Raw genomic sequence first — 23,372 nt, forward strand, 5'->3', positions numbered from 1 at the left:
CCCTTCTGTTTCATGTTTTTGTCCTCTTGAAGGATGTGGTTTACAACATTGTAAATATAATCCATACATAAAGATAATAGACAAATATAAGTCTTAAGAGGTCACAGAGATCAAACAAGGGAATTACATGACATTAATGAAGTCCCCAGATGCAAATACACTACTTAATTAAGGAAATATACAACAGCAAAGCATATTAGGTTCATTCAGAGTTCACAATATTCTTTGGTATTCTCTCACGTATTGTCTTAAAAAAAACCCTTGCATTAGTTTATGCAGTCACAACAATATATTAAGGACAGAGTCTAATGAATCCAAACAGAATTGCTAACGTACAATACATCCATTTATATTTAAGCTATTAATGTCTCTCTTAGGAAGAGAAAGGTCTATTTACATCAAATACACCAGTATTCATCTACTTAAAAAAACGCAACTAAGTATTTTACTTGAGTAAAATCAAGCTTGTAGTTTAATGCACCTCCTGATATTGTGGATGTAGTCATGCTACCTCCAGTTGTATGTGAAATCCAAACCACAAGGGCATGACATTTCATTTCTGAACTTCAAAATGCATTGACCGGGATTCAAATACCAATTGCCTTGGTTAAAAGCCAACGTGCTGCCACTCAGCTATCATGTCTCTCATGCATTTGGGTGATCAAGTTAGATAATAATAAAACCATTCAAACAAGATAGAAGCACCACAGGTCACAAAATGTAAGTCAATAGGAGAATACAGAGGAAAGAGTATATCTGTGAAACATCTGCATCTGGACTGAACTGAAGAAGTCACTAACATTCAATGCATAGGTAACAGGCCCTGAGAAATCTTGCAGTATGCTTGCAAATGGTTGGTGCCAGCCCCCAAGAAATCTCGTCTTTATGAACCTCATATTTCCTTGATCACTGCTACAGTTGCTGGCAAGATTATACAGTAAGTTTCAAATGGTGTAGTCATGGAGTAAAGAGTGTAAGGCAGCTATTGAAACATCTTTCTTCCTTTCTACCTTCATGTAGTTAACAAAATAATATTGTAAATGTAGAGCTATCCTGTGTCAACAAAACGTGTGGTGCATGCAGTTACTAACGGATACAGATATTTGTGATTAATTACGTGCAGACCGGTTATCAGATGTACCGAGTGACCGTGAATTGGGTATTTCTAATGATGTTAGTGATTCTGTAAGTGATTTTATAACTTCTACATCAAATCATGGATAACAATCCTGTGTGATGGAATACAGCAGTGAGTGATAAAAGCTGATGAAGATGTAAAAACATAGGAAACGTAGGTCCCTCTTCACAAAGGGTACTGTTCTCATAAGTATCACACTGTACAGTACTAAGCAACCTGATGAGAAGATGTTCCACGTTTAAGATTGATATCTGGAATATTTTTTGAGTTACAGTAATTTGAGTGAAACTGAGCAAGTGGCTTTTGGGTTTGGGTCACGTAGCTACCAGCTTGCATTCGGGAGATAGTGGGTTTGAACCCCCTGCCTGCAGCCTTGAAGATGTTTTTTCTGTTGTTTCTCATTTTCACAACAGGAAATGCTGGGACTGTACCTTAAGGCCATGATCACTTCCTTCCCATTCCTAGCCCTTTCCAATCCTATCACTGCCATAAGACCTATCTGTGTCGGTGCGACGTAAAGCAAATTGTAAAAAAAAAAAAAAAAAAAAAAAAAAAAAGTTTGAGTGCAGCAGAGCAATTTTGTTCTTGAAGTTTAAACTGCCTCAGGGGCTCTTGACTTGGGTGCATGGGTTGGGAACTACGGGGCCCTTAGCTGAGTCCTAGGCATTCCTTCCACTTATACCAGGCTCCTCAATTTCATCTATCCTATCCAACCTCACCTGGTCAACTCTTGTCCTTTTTCGACCCCGATGGTATTAGACATCGAGGCCTAGGGAGTCTTTCATTTTCACGTGCTTCATGGCCCTTGTCTTTCCTGGGCAGATACCTTCATTTTTTGAAGTGTTGGACCCCTTTCATTTTTTTCCCTTTGATTATTGTTAATAGAGGATGGTTGCCTAGTTGCACATTCTCTTAAAACAATAATCACAACCACCAATGGAGCTTAAACTATCTTTCAACAGGGCGTAGCAGCCTACATTCGCAGCCCGTCACCAATGTATTAAAAAGCATCGATCATAACTGCCTCAGTCCTTAAAACATTACGTGATCAATGATTTCTGAGGGAATCATATATACACACACACCCTCTTTACCTTGCATCTGGATGCATACAGTAACAGGATGTTCGTCGACAACCATGTCTCTTTAAAACAAAATTAGACGAAACAGTAAATGGTGGTTTCCTTTGGTTAATACTCCACAATAATGAATGACTACAGCCTGAAATAATGGGACCAAGGATGTAGCAGAGTTTGATTACTACTAAAAAAATTAGCCCTAGCTGAGGTGAGTAAAGATAATCATCATAATTTTAAAAATGGCACAACCACAACTGAAGCGATAGCATCAACAAAAATTAGCTAGGATGTTCATACTATCCAGCTGCCATAATAAGAGCTGATACTCTGATCTTCCATGAGGAAGACAGACAATGGACATTGTTTTAAGAGGATTAATATTTCAAGAGTCAAAATTTGTAAATAAAAGCTAGATAATTACAATTAAGGAATTAACGCCTGATTGGAAATTAAACACAGCACCTCAAACTGCCCATTGCCTTCCAGGTCAAAGTGAAAAAACAAAAGTAAAATTCCTCTCCTCCTTTCCCAGCATTTTCCCAATTACACTGGGTCAGCCACACATATGAATTTAAGCCCAACCCTACATTAAGAGATGTATACATTGTTGCAAGTTTCTGTGATGGTTGGTAGAGTGGTATGCTTTGTGTAAATAAAGAGGAGTGTATTAAGATGCAACACAAATAATTAGTGTTGAGCAAGAGGAATGAACTAGATGCGGCTAAAATTCACGGTCTGGATGGGAATCAACCGAAAGTCGACACACTGACCATTCAGCCAAGGAGCCGGACAAAGAAATAGTAAAAAATTTAAAATAATTCACAGTCACATTTTACAAATATCTATCATCTTAATATATTGCAAGTGCTCTTATTTAGATTTATATCCAACATTGCCAACATCTATTGAAAGAAATCATTAAAGAGGAATTTGCATGTTACTGTAGTAACTCTTCAATCCAGACTAAATGAAGTCTTTCAAGGCTTGTTGGATGGATTAGATATAAAAAAATCTTCAACAAAATATCCTTTAGTAAACAAGAATCTGCTTCATACTCCAAATATGCTCAAGGCTGAAATTTCTAGCCATTTATAAGATGGTGGAACTTTGGGGTACATTCAGTTATATTCATACTTGGGAGAGTCGTTGATCACAGCAATCCTCTATTCCTGATTCTCCATCGTCCTATGGCAAAATTATAGAGACCAGGAATAAAGAACAATTAAGAAAATACTAAAACTGGTTTGAAAAGCAAGAAACTTCTCTTAAGATATCACGCAACTCTCTGGGTTCTGTCCTTATATCTTGTTGAGGACGTTAGATCAATCACAAGATGTGGTAAAATCATTATTATTCACAAGATGAATGGTACTGAATCCATAATATTCAGGAAATTCTAGAAACAGAAAAACAAATATTTATCAATCACTGACAACACAAACCAAAATAAACATGCATAAGTTACATATGAAGAAATGGGATGTTATGCCAGAAATATGAACATGTAGCTCAAATAGCATGATAGATATAAACAAGATTCTAGGTCATAAAATTAACTGTTGAACACTTTTGTGTGCCAAAATAATGAATGTGACTCCAGACTCTGCAAGAACAAACAAAAATTCAAGGCATAAATAAACTGAAAGCTGCAAGAGCCACTATTGCTTGCTTATATGTATGCACTATGGTACATGATCACAGACCAGGGATGGCAAGGTTGGATACACAACCTTGAAACTATGACGTGAAATGACCATCACGTAGTGTTTACTGTACCTGTATTATCATCTTCCAAAAGGAGGTTTGGTTGACAAATACAGCTTCAAAGAAAAGAGTTAGAGCAGGGAATGAACATTCATTTCAGGTAACAGAGTTGCAAACAAGTTGTGTTGTGCTATGGTATGCATTAAACTTTGATTTTGGTATAGATTGGAATTGTTAAGTTTTCTTTTTTAAGGTCCTGTTTTTGCAAAGCAATGCTTAACATTTGAACATTTTCAGTTGGCGACCCAATTTTTATGTCATCCTCATTAGTATCTGACTACCTACCAGTGTCTACCCATTCTTTCATGTAGATATTACTAACTACAGGAAGAAATGCTATATATTGCCATTTGCTTTACGTCGCACCGACATAGATATGTCTTACGGCGACGATGGGATAGGAAAGGCCTAGGAATTGGAAGGAAGCGGCAGTGGCCTTAATTAAGGTACAGCTCCGGCATTTGCCTGGTGTGAAAATGGGAAACCATGGAAAACCATCTTAAGGGCTGCCGACAGTGGGGCTCGAACCCACGATCTCCCGATTATTGGATACTGGCCGCACTTAAGGGACTGCAGCTATCGAGCTTGGTGATGGAAGCAATGCAACAGACCATATGTAGTGAGGATGACTCAACACCCAATTGCAGGGCCACTGAAAACAATATTTAACTCAATGACTTCACATCCAAAATATCACCACCACCATTTCCCCTTATCCAGATGGAGCTGAGTGAGGATAAATATAGTTCCCAGACATCATTCTACCATTTCCAAATCATCACCCAGATCCAATCTTGGCCTCTTTGCGATATGTTGTGCTTGATCAGGTCCACTAAGCATAATCTGAGTCTTTCATGGCTTGTTTACATAATCATTCACAAATCATCCCTATTTATATAGTAAATGTGATAATACATTTGGATGTTTGTGGAACTATCAGGTGTGAACAACTATGAATCTGGATTAAATTTTACACACAATTAAGAATATGACTTAGGATAACCAATAGACTACTTACTACCTCGCTGTCTCCTGAGCGCGCGCGCGCGCGCGCGCGCGTGTGCGTGTGTGTGTGTGTGTGTGTGTGTGTGTGGTGCAGCAAAAGAAAAGTGAAGCAAGCTAGAGGAAAATGTACATATGGGACTTTTAAAAGTGAACAAGCTGCCTGAGCTGGCAGTTCTATTAAGGAATGGAACCCATCAGGTTACTTAGAATTCAATTTTCTACCAAGTGTTAATGTGCATTTTCTTTGCAACTCTAGCAGTTTTTCATATAAAGCTGCTTTTCTGGGCTTAGGTGCATGCTTCAGCTAATAAAATCAAATATGACTGGTAAAACAGTTAGTCTGACAAACAAGGGGAGCATATATACATGACTCATAATTAATTGTCCAGTAAAAATGTTTTTTATGTACACGTTCTTTGTAACTCGAGGTCTCTTCCAGAGTATTGCATTTTTACATGTTAAAGAAGCATTGTGATCCTGTAGCCCAGGGGGGTTGCACTTTCAGCATGGAGTCTGAAAATTCTACGTAAAATGCATAGACCAATATTGTAAAATCCTCGAAGATCTTCAGAAAATGAGCTGAATAGAAAGTAATAGATTTTTTAAAATTTGCTTTACGTCGCACCGACACACACAGGTCTTATGGTGACATGGATAGGAGAGGCTTAGGAGTGGGAAGGAAGCGGCCGTGGCCTTAATGGAGAGTAATAGAATGAAGTAGAATTAACTAACGATCAACAACATACATTTTTGATCAGCAGTATAGTTTTAGGAAGGGGGCATGATTAACACAGTGGCTTAGCTGCTGGCTTCTCACCTGGAAGGCTGAGGTTCGAATCCCAGTCGATCATGAGTCACGATTATGATCTCAAGAATCATGTGTTGTCATCAAGGGCATCCAGTTGTAAACCACAGGCCAAAATCAAAATGAGCCTGGAAAGCTTCAGTGAACCCAGAAAAAACTGATATAAGCTGAGGAAAGTTTTGCTGACCCCAGGTAATTAAGATAAATGGCAGGAAAAGAAAGATTATAACTTCAGAATGTGTTTAAGAGAACAGAGATGTCTTCTATGATGGATAGAGTTCACTAGTGTCTGGCTAAGCAGCCAAGGAGATAAGTTAGCTTTACCCCTCCTACTTGTATGGTGAGGGAGGGAAATAGTGGGGACACAAGGTCCGGACTTTGTTGCATTTCACTCAGCTGTTTGCTCGAGGGACTGTCATACGTGTTGATTTCTCTAGCTACATTCATACTGACAAGCTTTATATCAGGCATGTCAAGGTCAAGCACACGCCAGCCAAGCTGCGTGCAGCGCGTCTTTACTCCCGTGCGGTCACGGCTGGTACATGCTGACTCGAGTGGAGAAATTCGAAGGAAATGCGTTAGGGATGCACAGTATTCCTTCTTTCATAGCGAACAAAGTGCGCTACCTCTAAATGACAGCTGTCCTTCAGCAACAGCATTAATAAGACACCGTAAGGTGTTAATTTACATAAACAATACAGTAATAAAACACATTATTGATATACACAAAGACAACAGGATTGTCGGCTACTTAAACACTACACTTGTTAACCAAATATTAAACAAAGAATCAAACTCTGACATGTTCAAGATACATTGAATTAATAAATTAAAAGTATTCTCGTTGACAAAACAAAGATGTGATGTAAGAACTTAAAAGCATTACGGTGAGCATTACCTGGGCACTGTGGGTTTGCTTCCTCTGAAAAAAAAAAGTTTCCTAAAAGCGACCCATTTATGTTCACTGATTGCCTGAACCTTGATAACGATTGCTGGCAATAAACTGGTCATGTTAGGCTTAATGGTGGTGTCGGACACTATTTTCATTCCTGCATTGAGATGTATGTCTGTTGGCTGAGATCAGAATTGTGATTTGTTGATCTTCAACCTGGAAAAGAACTTCACATCTACAAATACTTCCAAAGATTGACAGGACTTCTCCCGCAAACTTTCGGAATTACGGGAAGCGTAATGAGACAAGTGTTCAGTGAAAGTCAATAATTTCCCGTTCATTATACTCTTGCTTCATCTGCGCGTCAAATATTAACTATGAGTTCCAGTTGTAAATTATGGGGCACGTCTTCTGGTTGAACACTAAACGGTACGGTAAAGAGCTGCACCTTTTCTTTCACAACATCAATGTCCTGAAACCTCCTATCCTATACTGATGTGCATGATACTGCTGATAATGACACCTGAAATTAAACATTTTGCAGATGACATGCCTTTTACACACTAAGCTTCTCCTTCATGTTTGTGACTTAGGGAACAGTGCGACTTTACTGCTCAAGTCTACTGTAACTTTTCCTCTTACCAATCTCGTCTTGGATCGTCCTTTTATTCACATGGTACGAAGAGTTCTAGTTTATCCACCCCTGGTATGAGCGAACGTATTGTCAGTTCAACTCCTCTTCCTCCTGCCTAGAGAGGAGAAGTTCTGCCCGCACACGTGCGAGGTCACTTCTACGCCATGCAATGTCTCAGTGCGGCACTGATTGACATGCTTGCTTTACATACTATTCACATGGAGCACTGAAGCACAACTACTGTCTCACGGGAAACCAAATGCAAGTCTCTATTAGGTTCAAATTTATATCTAACTGGAAGGAGTTCTATACATGCAAAGACGCCACTTTTTACTCTGAGGGTATGCAGATGGCTGAATGAACTGTTTCTGACCGCTACATTGGATGCGGAACACAAGAATTTCCTGCCCTATCGCCATCGCCTCCACAAAGCCCAGACCTCATCACACCAGACACGATATGTGAATAATGACCAGCTGAAAGACAGAGTTCGTGTAGCATTTCAAATTATTACCAGTTATGCTGCAATGCATAAACCTTTAAGTCAAACGTGGAGAGACGCATACAGACGTAGATCCATAAAAAGGTTTGTCTGCAACGAACTGTATATACTGTATATATGCTGGTGTAAACACAATTCAGCCACCCCATATAAAAATATAAAATGAGCATTTTGACAGCAATGATGTTTATTGTTCTCATTCATTACAATAATACCTTGTTCACATAACATGCAGGTGTTCAGATTCACTCAAGTTGCTAAACAAGTGTCAGGAAGAGGAATATTACACCCAGCACATGCTTTCACAGCATGATTACCACAAATTCTTCATTAGAGCTTGAGATATTGAGTTACTGCCTAATGAGCATGGTGGTATTTCCTATGGGCTTCTTTGTAACTACAAGCATTGGAAGTCAGCCTTGACCCTTTGAGGCAATTCCATATTTGTAGAAAACTATCTTTGTAGTTCTTTGATAGAACTGTAGGGCACCTAGGGACGATCTGCAGCTGCAGCTAAGAACCCAGGTAGTATTCATGTATTAATCAAACAAGCAGTAACTTATATGTATACAGAAGAGCATCCATGTACAATAACTTATCACAATGACTGAAGTTAGATGGAGAGGCGGCAGCGAATTTTATATCACCTATTTCCTAACTGAAATATTATAATCCAGCTGCTTTGTTACTATGATTTTTGTCCACAAGTCACTGCTGTCAATTTCTTCACATTCCATTACTGAAATACCTGTAGTATGTTAACCGAATTCGAGAGGATCTGGGATGAAGCTATCATTTAGCGGTACCTGCATCCCTATCTGTGCTTGACTTTGAAGCCAGGCATGATTTAGTCCATCAGGATATTCAATCTTCATTACTAGAATCTGGATCTGTTTCCCTCTGCACTCTCTGGCAATCTCATGAAATATCAAAATTAGAGTCAGGGATCAGTTGTTCGTAGCTCACCTAGAATTTCTGCTACTGCTAGCTGTTTTGCTCTATAATAAAGTGTAGAATAATTAGCAAATCCTGAGCATCTGTAAATGTTGATTGTAGCTATTCAGCACAAATACACGTGAATGATAGTTCTTGTGGAACTGCCCGGCAAGAAGTTTTTGACCCCACACGATAGACTAATGAAACTAGCAATTCATTTATGCAAGCCATTCAAGTTTTGACTATCAAATACTGCCATGTCACAAATATTATAAGCTTCTTTAATTTCTGTATCATGTTGTAACCTGTGAATACCAGTATACTGGTACCGGTATTTGTTTTATTTAATAAAGCACTAGAGAAGTGATCTACTATAGTAGTAACTCTTCTCGCCAGCTCCTGGCTCTGCCACGACTGACTTGTGCAGTACAAATAATTCTACTTTCATTTTGCTTCCTATTACAGATGATTGACAATTCTTCTTTCTTTTATGAACTCCAAACCAAGAATTAACCAAACTCCTGTGTAACTATCACATGAGAAAAATGTTCAAGGTTTACTGAATTTATCTGATTATAGAGTCAACAATACCAAGACTAATACAAGACAGCAATATTTGATGGATCAAAAACAACACATCTGGGCAGTTGTGAGAATAAAAATGTGCAATAATACAGAGAATTATATTATTTGGCAACCATTTGGTCTTGACTTCTGCTCTCACTCCACATATTTTCCTTCATTCTGCCTCATCAGCTGACATGTTTGCAGAGCCTTCTTGGGCACTGTTAAGAGCTAAGTTCAAATATGTACATTTTCTCTCAAATCAAGTATACGTTAATTTTAAGTACTTCATCTTAGAAACATGTTGATATAAAAAAGTGGCTGTGGGCTTGTAGAGGCCAGCTTCCAACAGACATATCCTAAGATTAAACACATTTGAAAAATGTGTGTTGTATTAAGGGTAATCTCATTAATATTGGTATTTAAGGAAGTCTTACATGAATGGAAAATTTTTATTGTATAAGAGAATAATGTGCAACCCAAACTTTAAAAAATATGTTGCATAGTATGAATATAGAAAATATAATCAATAGAGTAAGGTATTTGCTGACACAAAGTTTTACCCTCTTCCTACCTCATTATCACCACCACCACCACACACACAGAGGTGCAGGCCACCCATGGGTATCAACTAGAAAGACCTGCACTAGGCCTCTCATATCACTGCATCAATTTTTGTAAACAGCTAATTGCTCGTTCACTAGAAATTTTTCACCAGACGATTAGTCTAATTTTTGGCTGAACCGATGATGACTATGATGCTTGTTGTTTAAAGGGGCCCAACATCTAGGTCATCAGCCCCTCATGATGGTACTTATCACTAGGAAAGTAGAACCACATGGTATTTGTCATGTTGCGGTACTAATCAAAAGTAGCGTAGACTCGCGGTATTCCACTCATTATGGTACTACTCACAGGTAATGTAATGCGCACATGTAACAGAGACCTAGGGTGTTTCTCGCATTATGGCGCCATTTACAGGCAACGCAAACCTATGGTGTTCCGCACAGAAGTGTACTAACCACAGGGATTCGTACTATCCCATGGTGTTCCTCACGTAGTGGGTACTAATCATAGGCAAGGTGGACCCATGGTGTCGCTCATATAGTGGTACTAATCACAGGTCAGGAATGGAATGAATGAAGCCCCCATCTAGCGGCGAGGATAGGAACTGTGCCGGCTGCCGAAGCCTGTCACACTCCTCTGTGGCAATGATTAATGAATGATTAATTAAATGAAATGATACTGGAAAGTGTTGCTGGAATGAAAGATGACAGGGAAAACCGGAGTACCCGGAGAAAAATCTGTCCCGCCACCGCTAGAAGGGGGCTTCATCCATTCCATTCCTGACCTGGACGAATGACTGGAAACTGGCTGTGGATTTTCATTTTCAATATTATTTCAAAAGATATTACTTGTTTAGCAGTATTATCCCATATTATATTTTTTCTTCAAAATACTATAAAATGCTAAATTGGAAATGTATAAATACTACAAAATTCTAACAATCACCACCCCTAATAACAGGATATTTATTTTTAAATACAGTTCAGATTATTTTGAAGAAATGATTAGAAAAAATGGTTCTAGGATATTTTATACTACTAACAATTTTTTTTCTAATCGCTATTCAAAACAAATTGATGATGACCCCTACTCCTCCTCCTCCTCCTCCTCCTCCTCTCTCATGCAGTATCCTGTTCATATTCAGTATCTAAACTTATAATGAACTTTTTGGCGATTCTATCAGTTAGCTGGCCTCATCAGTATAGAAAAACTTTTACTTTCTAGCATGCTAACATGTATCTTTCCGCCACTCTGTACTAACTTCTTGAGTTTTCTATTCCCCTTTTTGATCGTGTTTCATTTTTGTTCATATTCTGCAAGCTTGATACAGTTATATTTGCAATGGTATGGGGGTAAAGGACATAAACTATGCCTAATTCCTATTTTATTTATTTTGTATGTACTGAATGTCCTTTATAACACAATGCTAAGAGAAATTACAGGTCACCAGCCTCAGAGTTCTGATATTCACTTTTGAAATATCCACAAATATATTATTTTTATGTCAGAATGGATTGGTTTGCTTCTTCCTTCAAATATGTGTAGATCAACATTTAAACATAGCAAAACCAATACTTGAATTAACAGATCCCTCCTTTCTTGAACCACGCCTTTATAATCTCTAATTTAAACTATATCACCTAAAATAATGTATAAAATGAACTGCACTGTTTTAATATGGACCGAGGTATACTCAAGTACTGACATCTTTTCAACATCTAATTCAACATTAAAGACAGAAGTTCCAAGTTTTTAAATTTATTATTATTGCTTTGATGACGATAATGTTTGTTGTTTAAAGGGGCCTAACAGCTAGGTCATTGGACCCTAATGGCACGAAGTGCAACAAAATGACACTATAATTAAAACTTCAAAAACCAGGTGAGTTGGCCATGCGGTAAGGGTCGCACAGATGTGAGCTTGCATCCGGGAGATAGTGGTTTCGAACCCCACTGTCTGCAGCCCTGAAAATGGTTTACCGTGGTTTCTCATTTTCACACCAGGCAAATGCTGGGGCTGTACCTTAAGGCCACGGCCACTTCCTTCCCACTCCTAGGCCTTTCCTATCCCATCGGTGTCGTAAGACCTGTGTCGGTGCGACATAAAAAAAACTTGAAAATGTATCCAGTGATTAGAATCTAACAAGAATGAGATGAAAAGATAACGAATCTAAAACAATCAGTGGATCCAATTCACAATTCCTTATTTTCGGAGATAATGCTAGTGTTCAAAAGGGATCCAAAATCCAGGTCACCGGCCCCTCATAGCAGTACTAATCACTGGTTATGGTACCATAATGGTACTTAGCAAAGGTAATGAGGTAATGTAGACTTGTGGTGTTCCTCACATGGTGGAACTAATCAAAGGTAGTGTAGACCCATAGTATGTCACACACAATGCCACTACACACAGGCAACATAAATCCATGGTGTTTCGCATATAAGGGCACCACTCACAAGCAACGCAGACCCATGGTGCTCCTCATGTAGTGAGACTGATCACAGGTGCCGGTATTCCCGTGGTGTTCCTTACATCGTGGAACGAATCACAGGCAATGTATTATTGTTTTAAGCCTTGCTGTATTGTTGACTCTATGGATGGTAGTTCTTCACCCTCTATTTCTGTTCTGCTGAGGAAAAATATTCAAATATTTGGAAGGTTATGTTGGGTAATCAGACTGAAAGCTAGTTTAATCCTCAACAGCTACACCAACAGCTGTCATAAATGATCACGGCATCACTGAAGAGGCACACTAGATAAATGAGTGAGGTAGTTTTCCCCTGATTTCCTCAATGAGCCAAAAGTTGCTACTACATATCAGTCTAAAAAGCCCACTGAAAATTTTTCCAGAAGAATCCATTAACTCTGCAAAGAACTACACAGCATTTACTGAGAAATTAAACTCTCTGTGGTTAGAAGCCAGAGAGAAGTGCTCCCAGCAAGCGAGGGGCCAGCAACCCATAAAGTTTGATGGTCAGTTGCGACGATAGTCAACAAAATTTGTGCACTGCATTAGTGTATTATGCAAGTGTATCTGGAAATGCACAGGATTTTAATATTATGTAATTCTTTAACACACTGATACCAGGACCCCGAGTACACTTGTGTTAGGCTGGCTGAACGTTGCTGATTGGTTCTGAGTTGACTAGTGCTCATAAGACTTGTACATTTGATGAAAACTGCTGGATTTTGTGGAAGCAACTGGCATTCAAGATTGACAGAATCTTGGTGGTTTAAGGATTTGGTTATTCCATGCTACCATTTCTTTTTGCTCTTCTGTTTTATGCTTCATTTATTTTGTTTTCATACCTTATGTCTACATCATTCAAACAGCCATGTGGTGGGTAAGATAGTGCTTCCCAGATTGATCAAGTTTTTACATCCAGACGAAATATTTAATTAATTGTATCTGGATAATTATTTTGAATGGCCACGTGATGTTGAAGAACGGAAGTTCGATAATGAAAACTGCTTAGACGAGCATCAGTAGTGATGATGAAGATACAGTGTCTTCAAAACAATGTGAATTTGTGATGGTCGAGAACGAGGTTGAAAGTGACCTGACATTGAAAGGAAATGATATTTCAATTTCATTTAATGGGTGGGGGATAAATAATACTGCACTGGCATTAGAGGATTTCTCAGGAGTACCATACATAATGCTAACAACTGATGAATCTGAAAACATTAAATTAGTAGGACTTATTTTTACCACAGATTTCTATGAATATGTGGCATAGCAGACATACAGTACTTGAATTTTTTTTTTTACAAGTTTCTTTATGTCGCACCGACACACACAGGTCTTTTGGCGACGATGGTAGTTTTATCACCAGTAAACTGCTTTATTACATAAAATTTTCCCCTAAGAGCTTGAAGTGAACTGAAGTAATTAGCACTGCAGGATTTTTTTGGCTTTGTTTATATTAATGGGACAGGTAAATAAGTAATGCTGGAAGGACCATGGGTCAACTGATCTTAGAGAAACCCCATATACTCCTTAAGACAATGAGCTGCAATAGATCAGAACAGATACTAGTGTGATACAAATATTTCGGACTTACTTTGCATATTCCCGGTACTTCATTCTAAAACTACCTTATTCCAATCTAGTTCTTCACATACTGGCCGCCATCTTGGTCAAGCACCTGACCCTCCTGCTTCCTTGACGTCAGTTCTATTTCTCGTAATTTCCCAAACAACTTACATTCATATAAATATGTGCCACCTGCCTTACCTGGCAGGCTGAATGAGAGGCGGATCCCTGCTGGATGAGCGAGCACATTACCTTGGACAGAGCTCGTTCTCTGCTCCATCTACTGCAACTATTTTCCAGGTGAGAAATAGAGAGCAAATAATGTGATTTATCTTCTCTTATTATTCTGTCCAACTCGTTGGCTGAATGGTCAGCATACTGGCCTACAGTTCAGAGGGTCCCGGGTTTGATTCCCGGCCGGGTCGGGGGATTTTAATTGCTTCTGATTAATTCTTCTGGCTTGGGGACTGGGTGTTTGTGTCCGTCCCAACACTCTCCTCTTAATATTTACATAACACAGTACACTACCAACCACCACAGAAACACACAATAGTGATTACATCCCTCCATATAGGGTTTGCGGCAGGAAGAGCATCCGGCCGTAAAATAGGGCCAAATCCACATGTGCGAACCCACACGTGTGGGAAAAGCGGTAGGAAAAGAAGGCGGCGAACTTCTCTTATTCCATTCTTCAGTTGCATGGAGTTGGGGCCATCATAGACTTACAGGCCACTATTTTTCATTCTGTGTCAACGGGCTACAGACGTCTGAACTACTCTAGGGCTCACATTGTCATTCAGTGCATTCGAACTGTTCTAACCTTAACGTATTATGGAAATCCTCATGTGTTTTGGACTCATTGCTTTGTGCATTTAACAACAAAATCTTCTGATCGTGTTTCACCCTATCCTATATCTTGCTAAAAGATTTTGTATCAAGCGCATAGATTCCTATGATACTTTGTATAAGAATTTAACAACTTTAACTTCTACTTCATTATTCGTCTAGGAATTTTCAGTGAATTTGATTGTTGATCATGTTAAATTACCTCAATTCATATAGCACTTATTTATTGTCCAAACATATTCCACTGGCAAATTAGTGTTTCTAAAAATTTCCAGCGGAGATGTATGTACATGTATGACCTAGGTCAACTGCTTTACTCAAGTTGTCTTCATCACCCCCTTTTGTAATGTTATCACCTAATCATCTTGGGCTAACATTTTTTGTGTACTTACACTCACATTGTAAATTATTCCTGCTGTCGTTAAATGTTATCTCCCACTGGTCGGAAATATACACAGTATATTTATTGGAGTAAAAGTAAACGTTATTATTGAAACTAGCACTTTCTTCAATTTAACTATCGTTACCACACACTACATTCCCGGAACCTTCCGGGCTTATGATTTGATATTCCACTGTGTATGCCTGCTATAATAACTGTTTTATTATTATTCTTGCTCTCCTTACCCGATCTCAATTGTCAAACTCGACTTATCCAACAACCTGTTACACTCGCATACCATCATTTTAGTGACGTAGTCTCACAATAAATGACACAGTAAATTTCATTACAATAAGTACAAGAGTAGTGAAGTTATGATTCACTTCTATGCATGTGCTTAAGCATTAAGATGCTCAGGCAGAGAGGATGTGTAGTCTATGGAGCAACTGGTCAGCAATGTGTTAACCTCCCTGACAAAGGGTGCTGCAGACAAGTTGTCAGAAACTACGCATTTCATTTTATGAGTAATGTACAAGCGTTTATGAGGAGAGAGGAGGAGGGATATGATATTGCTGAAAGCGTAATATCCTGCAAGGTCTCTATTAAGCAAAGGCAGTACTTTCTTTCTACTTTAGTGGTATATACTGCAGCGAGTTTTGTGCTGGTTTTGCATGCTCGTAATGCTAGTGTTTTAACTGCATATCATGAGTATCTGTAACCAGGAAAAGTGGAACCTACATCAATGTAGTGGTTGATCATTAATCTGAGAACAAGACCAAAATATGGCTTCCAATTGAGATAGACAGAAATAAAATTCAGGAAACTCAATCGTCGAATGTTACCAGTGTTTCGCCCAGAGTGCGGCATGGGCTCATCAGTTGGATACCGCACCTTTTCCATGACACTGGCCGGCTAGCACGCCGGCAGCAACACCACTGCAAGCCATACATGTGATAAGCACAATGCAGTGCCAACGTACTAGGGGAGAATTGCATCTCCACTTGCTATATTTCCCCCCCGGGCTAGCATGACCAAAATATGGCTTCCGATTGTGATAGCTAGAAACAAAAATTCAGGAAACTCAATCGTAACTTTTGACGACTGAGTTTCCTGAATTTTATTTCTAATCTGAGAACATGTTTTATGCAACAATGTACTTACTTCACCAATGTAGCAGCCGAAATCTCAAACTCGCTGAATTTCAAACAGTTTAACATCAGTATCATACCAGATAGGTGGATCCACATTTCTGAAAAAAAAAAATGAAGTAATATACTATTTGTTTAAGGTGGTATACAATATTGATTAGCCCCAATTATAACATATCCATAAAAATCTAGTCTACTAAATGTGCTTTTTTTATTTTTATTTTTTTACAACTTTGCTTTATGGCAATGATGGGACAGGAGAGGGCTAGGAGTGGGAAGGAAGCGAATGTGCCCTTAAGGTACAGTCCCAGCGTTTGCCAGGAGTAAAAATGGAAAACTATGGAAAACTATGGAAAACCATCACCAGGGCTGTCGACGGTGGGGTTCGAACTCACTACATTCCGAATGCAACCCGACAGTTACGTGACTCAAACTACGGAACCGCTCGCTCGGTATTAAAAAAAACCTAAATAAAATATACAAAAATAAACAAAATAATACCAGATACCTTATTTTCTAACATTATGAAAAAAGATAAACATCAAATAATTTTATTAGAAGATAAGGAGAAAATGGCAAACAAATGATCTTGTGGAAGCAGTAACATACCTTAAAAAGTATCTCATATCGTATCTAAATTAAAATCTATCTCTCTTTCCTAGGTGTCAATACTGTAATGTATTACACAATCTGATGAGAGGTGAATTACTGCGTGGCACTCTTTTTACAAAATTATTCCTGAATGTTGGGATGTTTATATGAATTAATTCCTGGCACACTGTTAACCTCGAATAAGAGCTCAGAATTGTCTACAAAGTTGTTTACTGGCTTGTATATGAATTTGATGTCATTAAATTTGTCATCTGTTCTCCAGTGAGTCAAACCTTAAATTGATCACTTAATGATATTGAATAGGGGTAACTATGATTTATTTTATAGCAGAAAATTATTAAAAATATCTGGACAGTTTCAAATCATCTGCTCATGCTTATCACACCTTCAGTTCCAGACAACACTAGAATATTCCAACTTAGAAAGTGTAAGACTGAACAGAGCAGCGTAATAGCTTTCTCGCTCAAAAATGGTTTGTTCACCTTCGTTAGTAAACCCAGAATGAGGAACCATCAGCTAACGAAGGTGTGACAGTAGGTAGGTAGGTAGGTAGGGGTGCCCAAATCACAGCCCCTTGTTAAACAATACTTCAAAGTTGTTTACCTCAGTCACCTATTCTAGGGTAGCTATTCCAAGAGAATATCAAAAGCACAGCTCCATTTCTTTTTTCTACTTCTGGTGAAAGACAATGAAGAGCACTTTGATCTATTAATATTTCGTTTACTTACATTTCCATAGTGGTACCTCGTTTATGTTATTTCACAATCCTGAAGCGATGAGTTTGGTTTTATGCGTTTAAAATCAACTACATAAAATACAGAAATTAAATTTTTAATGCAAGTTGGGAGATAATGAATAAAAAAACAAAAATAAAACTGGATAGAGGTTACAACCCTCCATACTGATATCCCCTTGTGATGGATATACTGTTTCCTGACACTGAGGTAGTAACTGAAAAATTTGACCATGGGAGTTGAAAATCTTATTGCACAGAATTTCTGCAGAAGATTATCCTGGCTTGTGTGGTGAATGCTTAAAAAATACCTCAACTCTTCGTGGGCGTACATTCTATGGTGTAGGTTAAAATGATAAATATTAGCTATGGATGATTCTTAATTCCTTTACTGCTGATATGACTTCCTCTTTTTTGTTATAGTGGAAAACATTTTTGAGTTTTGGCTTAGTTAATCTATTACTATGAGATTTTCCCGTCTGTTAAAACTAATGCAGGATAACTAAAGTTAGGAAACACCTGAAAGGGAATATATTTAATGCCAGATTATACCTGAAAAACAACAACAACAACAATAATAATAATAATAATAATAATAATAATAATAATAATAATAATAATAATAATAATAATAATAATACAGGTAATTAAAAGTGTGATGTTCTTTCAAGAATGAAACATGCCATTCTGTTTTTAATTAAACAATAATTTTTTCAGTTTTCAGTCAGGTGGTAAAACTTAAGTTTTCTTTTCGTTTAGGAGCTTAGGGCACAATGAACATAAGCTCTCTGTTATTTCATGTGCATTCAAATTCTGTCTAATAAACCATGACAATATTCATCTCTTATTACTAGTGACTAGGATTAGACAGAAAGTGGCTTCTGATAGACTCAATTCTCAGAATTCTTCCTCGAGGTAAAATGGAGAACCAGCAACTATACCTTGCTATTTTCATATTATACAGCTATGATCAAAAGAGCTTCCTGTTTGCAAACTCTATAGTTATTGTTTCTTGCTCAACATGGATTCTGCATATCACAACTGGCATTTTTTTTAAAGAATATGATTATAATTCTTCACGGGGAGAGATATACATATGAATATAATATCATTAATAATAATAATAATAATAATAATAATAATAATAATAATAATACCGTATTTACGCGAATAATCCCCGCACCCTAACTTTAGGTAGGCTTATTTTGAAAAAAAATAAAAAAAATGCTAACATTGACGCAAAAAACCGCATCCCAATTTCGTGCCTCAAATTTTTTAAAAAATGTGCGGGTATTATTCGCGTAAATACGGTAATAATAATAGTAACAATACTGGTTTTTCATCCCACTAAATAGCACTTTTTTCAGTTGCTGGAAATGCTGAGGTGCTGCAATTTGGTTCCAAAATACTTTTTTCTAAGAGCTGGTGCATCTATTAACACGAGGTTGGTGTATTTGAGGAACTTCAAATACCACTTGGACAGAGGTGTGACCAACCTGCCAACTTAGGCTCAGTTAGCACTCTATAGTACCGTATGAGCCACTCAGTCTGGTGTATTCTTGTACGACTTCCTTCTCGAAAAGTCAATATTTTTTTATCATGAAACAATGGCCAAGATGTGGCAGTACAAAGAAGAGGTTTTAAGATCAGCCCACTGATTAGACAATATTAAACTGGGATTCTTGACAACATAAACTGTTGATACAGACAGTAAAACCAGAAAAGATAACGTTTCTCATAATCATCTTATATATACATAATCATTGTCAGAGATCAAATGTCTAGGCAATTAAAATGGTTAAAATGGGCAGGCAAAGAGAACATGCAAAATAGGCACTAAACTTTTAAAAATGGACATTTTTCAGATATACCGATAACAAACTACAGTTTCATACACTATACATTACTGAAAGATTATTCTTGAAGTCTAGTTTTAAATCACTGCATTCTTTCTAATAAAAGATTAATTTGCATTACTGCACATCACCACAAGATGTTTTCTCAAATTTTTGCAACTTAAATTTTGCCTCCTCATAGATTACATTTAATTGCAGTAAAATAATGCTCGACGTTGACTAATGTGATGGGAGCGTATTTAAAGTAAGGCAATATACATGACTTACATCTATGTCTACCGAGAGATCACCTTTCAAAAGCCTGCATAGTGGCCATGTTTGTTAAGGTGTCAAAAGTGTGTATGGTCTGACACCATGGTTAGATGGTTCAAGTCACGCTGGTGGAAAAAATGTTTGCCTTCTAATTGTTGGATGGCACTAGATTGCGTGCCAAACACCCGGACTCAATTCCAAAACTCTCTACAGTGTTCATATGATGCTATTGATAGAGATTTGGCTCAAGTTGATGAAGTAGGAGTGGTTCAACGTATTCAATACGCTTGAGATGGTATGACTAGGTTTTATTCATAACGTATTCATTAATAGGATAAGTTCTGACCTCTACGTTGTCAGGTCAACCTCAGCTATAACATAAGAACCATCATTGGTACAATATTGAAATAACTGAAGCAAATAACACTAAAGTATAAAGGTGAAACCCACAGAAATCTTGAGTTTATGTTGACAATAAAGATGAAAGCAGTAAATCTTTGTCCATCAATTCACTGGGTTCTTATAATGGTGACTGATTGATTATTGATCAGCGAATATCTCATAAGAAATTGACGAAGAGTTTAACAATTATTAACACGTTCAATGCTGAGGGACCGGATCCGGCCCCTTGCGAGCTTCCCACCAACGCACGTGACCCGGATCCGGCCCGTGTTGCCATGCCACTTATAAGCAGTCACTGTGAGGTCAGCTCTTGACGAAGACACAATGTATGTCGTACGCACCAAGAGTAGTAGTGGTGTGATATATTTTCGCTCGTCGTTCACATCTTCTGGGGATTTTTTACAATTGTGGCAGTAAACTTTAACTTTGAATTATATTTAAATAGTTTTTATTGTGAGTGTGTGATGGCACATTGTCACGTTGATTTGTTCGGCAGTGATGATGAGTTTACGAGTAAATCTGAAACGGAAAGTTCGGAAAGTGAGGACGAACCGGAACTCAATCCAACCTGGTCAAATCGAACATTTGGCTTGAAGAATATACCATTTAGCAAAGAAAAACTGCTAGTGCTGATACCAGGAGAAAACAAGCCAACTGACTGGTTTCTACTGCTGCTTGATAACAATTTTTTGGAATTTGTCGTGAGAGTTGTTTTGTGTGCCAAGCACAAAGGAGAAATCGCGCATTACGAGATGGAAGGATGTCGATGAACTAAAGAGATTTTTGGGTTTGCTGATTCATACAGGAACATTGCAAATGAGCAGATTCCAAGATTATTGAAAAATTCACAGGCTTTTCAACGTTCCTGCGTTTCAACAGTATATGAGCCAGGATCATTTTCTACTTATATTATGATGCTTACACTTTTAACCGGCTAGACCTATCGATGATCCCAAACCCGTCATTAGACAGGCTGGAAAAGGTGAGACAAATTACCGATTGTTTCGACAATAAAAAGTCTAGCATTTATCATCCTTCACGGGAGCTGCCCATTGATGAAGCGATGGAATTTTGGCGGGGTCGCTTGATTTTCAAGCAGTATATAAAGGGGAAACGGCGTAAGTAGGGCATAAAACTTTATGCTCTAAATGAACCTGAGGGCCTCACTTTCAAATTTATTGTGTATGCTGGAGCCAATGACCAGTTGTATGGGAAAGGACACTCTACAAAAGTGATCATGTATCTTTTGGAGCAACTTCTGAGTAATGGCCATGCCATGTTCATGGACAATTATTATAATAGTTTTGCTCTAGCGTCTAAGCTGCTGTCAGAAAACACATACAGTACAGGAACACTCCGAGATGACTGGCAGCACAACACGCCAATTGTGAAGATGGCAATACTGCCTAAAGGTGGAACCATTGCTCAGTACGATGAGGGAATTATGGTGGGCAAATGGAGGGACAAGCGAGTAGTACAATACATTTCCTCGCAATTTGATAACACAATGGTCATTGTCACAAATAAAAGGGGCCAAAAAAATGAAAAACCTTTGCCTGTATTACATGTAATAAATATCATTTTTGGTCCGTATTGATGATATTAGATTGAAATAATAACATTAAGTTATTTATTAGACCACCTAATCAATACAAAATCGTCTTGGATGATTTACATAAATTTGTTAGCTAATAATGGGACATGTTTCGCCTTCCCTGAAGGCATCATCAGCCATAGTCTTAACCTTAAATTAAAAATAAGCGTCTAAATAACATGTAGTAATGAAATGAATTTTAAAAATCTTGAAGAGATTTGAAGTAAAATAACATTAAAAATAACAATGATGGTTTGAAAATACAATGTGATGAGATACAATAGTGGAAGTATTAACAAAATTAACATTAGAAGGCTGCTAAAATAAGTACAATGGATAAAACAACAGATTGTTATACAACAAGTAGTAAGATTGCATAAAAGTAAAGTTGATAGTCATGGCGGTTATAATTAGACGATGGCGAAAAATCTTATATAATCAAAGTAAAGAGGAGAGAATAAAAGTCGAAGTTAGTCGAGAGATCCAAAGTTCATCATGATCTTGAAGATAAAAGACAAAAGTCAGATGCAAATGGTGAAGTTGTAGAACACGTTGAGGATATGAAGTTGGTGAATAGAAGTTGAAGAACAGTTTCAAATAGGATCACTATGGACCATCTCAAAATTTGAAGTGATGTTCAAATGTTGTAAATTGTGAGTTTGTAGATATTCTAGTTGAAAAAGCATATAAAAGTGGAATCTGTAAATGGAAACAAGAAACGTAGAGTTAATTGTGTGAAAAGATATTTGAAAAATATTGAAGTAGAATCGTATGCACTTACCATTTGACGGTGACAAAGATAGCTTGTAATATTATGAGTTAGAAGAATTTGCAACCGTAGACTTCTTGCTACGTGTGTTATAACTGAAGTTTTGTGCTGGAGGGGGATCTGTTTGCGTTGACGTAACTATTGGAGGGGGGCTGCTATTGGTGGGAGGGAAGGAAGAGAGTGTATTACTGCGCGTGTTGTAACGGTGTAAGGCTATTGGAGGGAGCGATGTTCCGGTGGGTGTGGCTATGGGTTTATTGGTTGTATTTGAATTAGAGGTACTAGCGGCGGGGGGAAGGGAGGTGGGAACTCTAATTGATGTGAGGTTGAAGATTTTTAAGAATTTGTTGGTGAGGGAAGTTGATTCTTGTAATAAAATAAGAATCTGTTCATACAAGGGGCTTTTTTTATCAATAGTGTCGTTTAGATTTTTATCTTTATTAAAATGTTGGTCGAGGAAAATAAATAAGTTTTCATATTCTGTCATGAGTTTGCTTTTATCGACTCTTTTTAGGATATGGAGGTCTTGTTCTATTGTGGTGAATTTATGCCCGGTGTCCCTCATATGGTTGGCCATTGCGGAGAATTTGTTGTGTCTTTGGGCATTGTAATGCTCGGCATATCTGGTAGAGAAGCTGCGGCCAATTTGGCCAACATAAGAAAAATTACATGTAGAGCATTTCAGTCTGTATATTCCTGATCCAGAGTAACTATTGTCTGTGATGTTGATAGAGTTGTGATTGAAGAATAAATTACGATTAGTGTTTTTTGTTGTGTAGGCTATTTTTATTTCGTGCTTCATTAATGAATTGGTTATCGGGTAAATGCTATGGTTAGTGAACGTGAATTTAGCGTA

General features: G+C 37.8%; 1 protein-coding gene across 2 annotated transcripts in view; it reads right to left on the reverse strand.

The window, feature by feature from the left end:
* Positions 1-2,252: 2,252 nt before the first annotated feature.
* Positions 2,253-23,372, reverse strand: part of LOC136863283 (protein HID1) — a 204,958-nt gene continuing 183,838 nt past the window's right edge. For both annotated transcript variants that reach the window (XM_067139669.2, XM_067139670.2), the window contains 2 exons: positions 16,312-16,399; positions 2,253-3,613 (listed from right to left, as the gene is read on the reverse strand). In XM_067139669.2, the coding sequence (XP_066995770.2) occupies positions 16,336-16,399 (64 nt within the window). In that variant the 3' untranslated portion in view covers positions 2,253-3,613; positions 16,312-16,335. The remainder of the gene's footprint in view (positions 3,614-16,311; positions 16,400-23,372) is intronic.

The sequence above is a fragment of the Anabrus simplex genome, chromosome 2, assembly GCF_040414725.1.
Source record: "Anabrus simplex isolate iqAnaSimp1 chromosome 2, ASM4041472v1, whole genome shotgun sequence".
Lineage (NCBI taxonomy): Eukaryota > Metazoa > Arthropoda > Insecta > Orthoptera > Tettigoniidae > Anabrus > Anabrus simplex.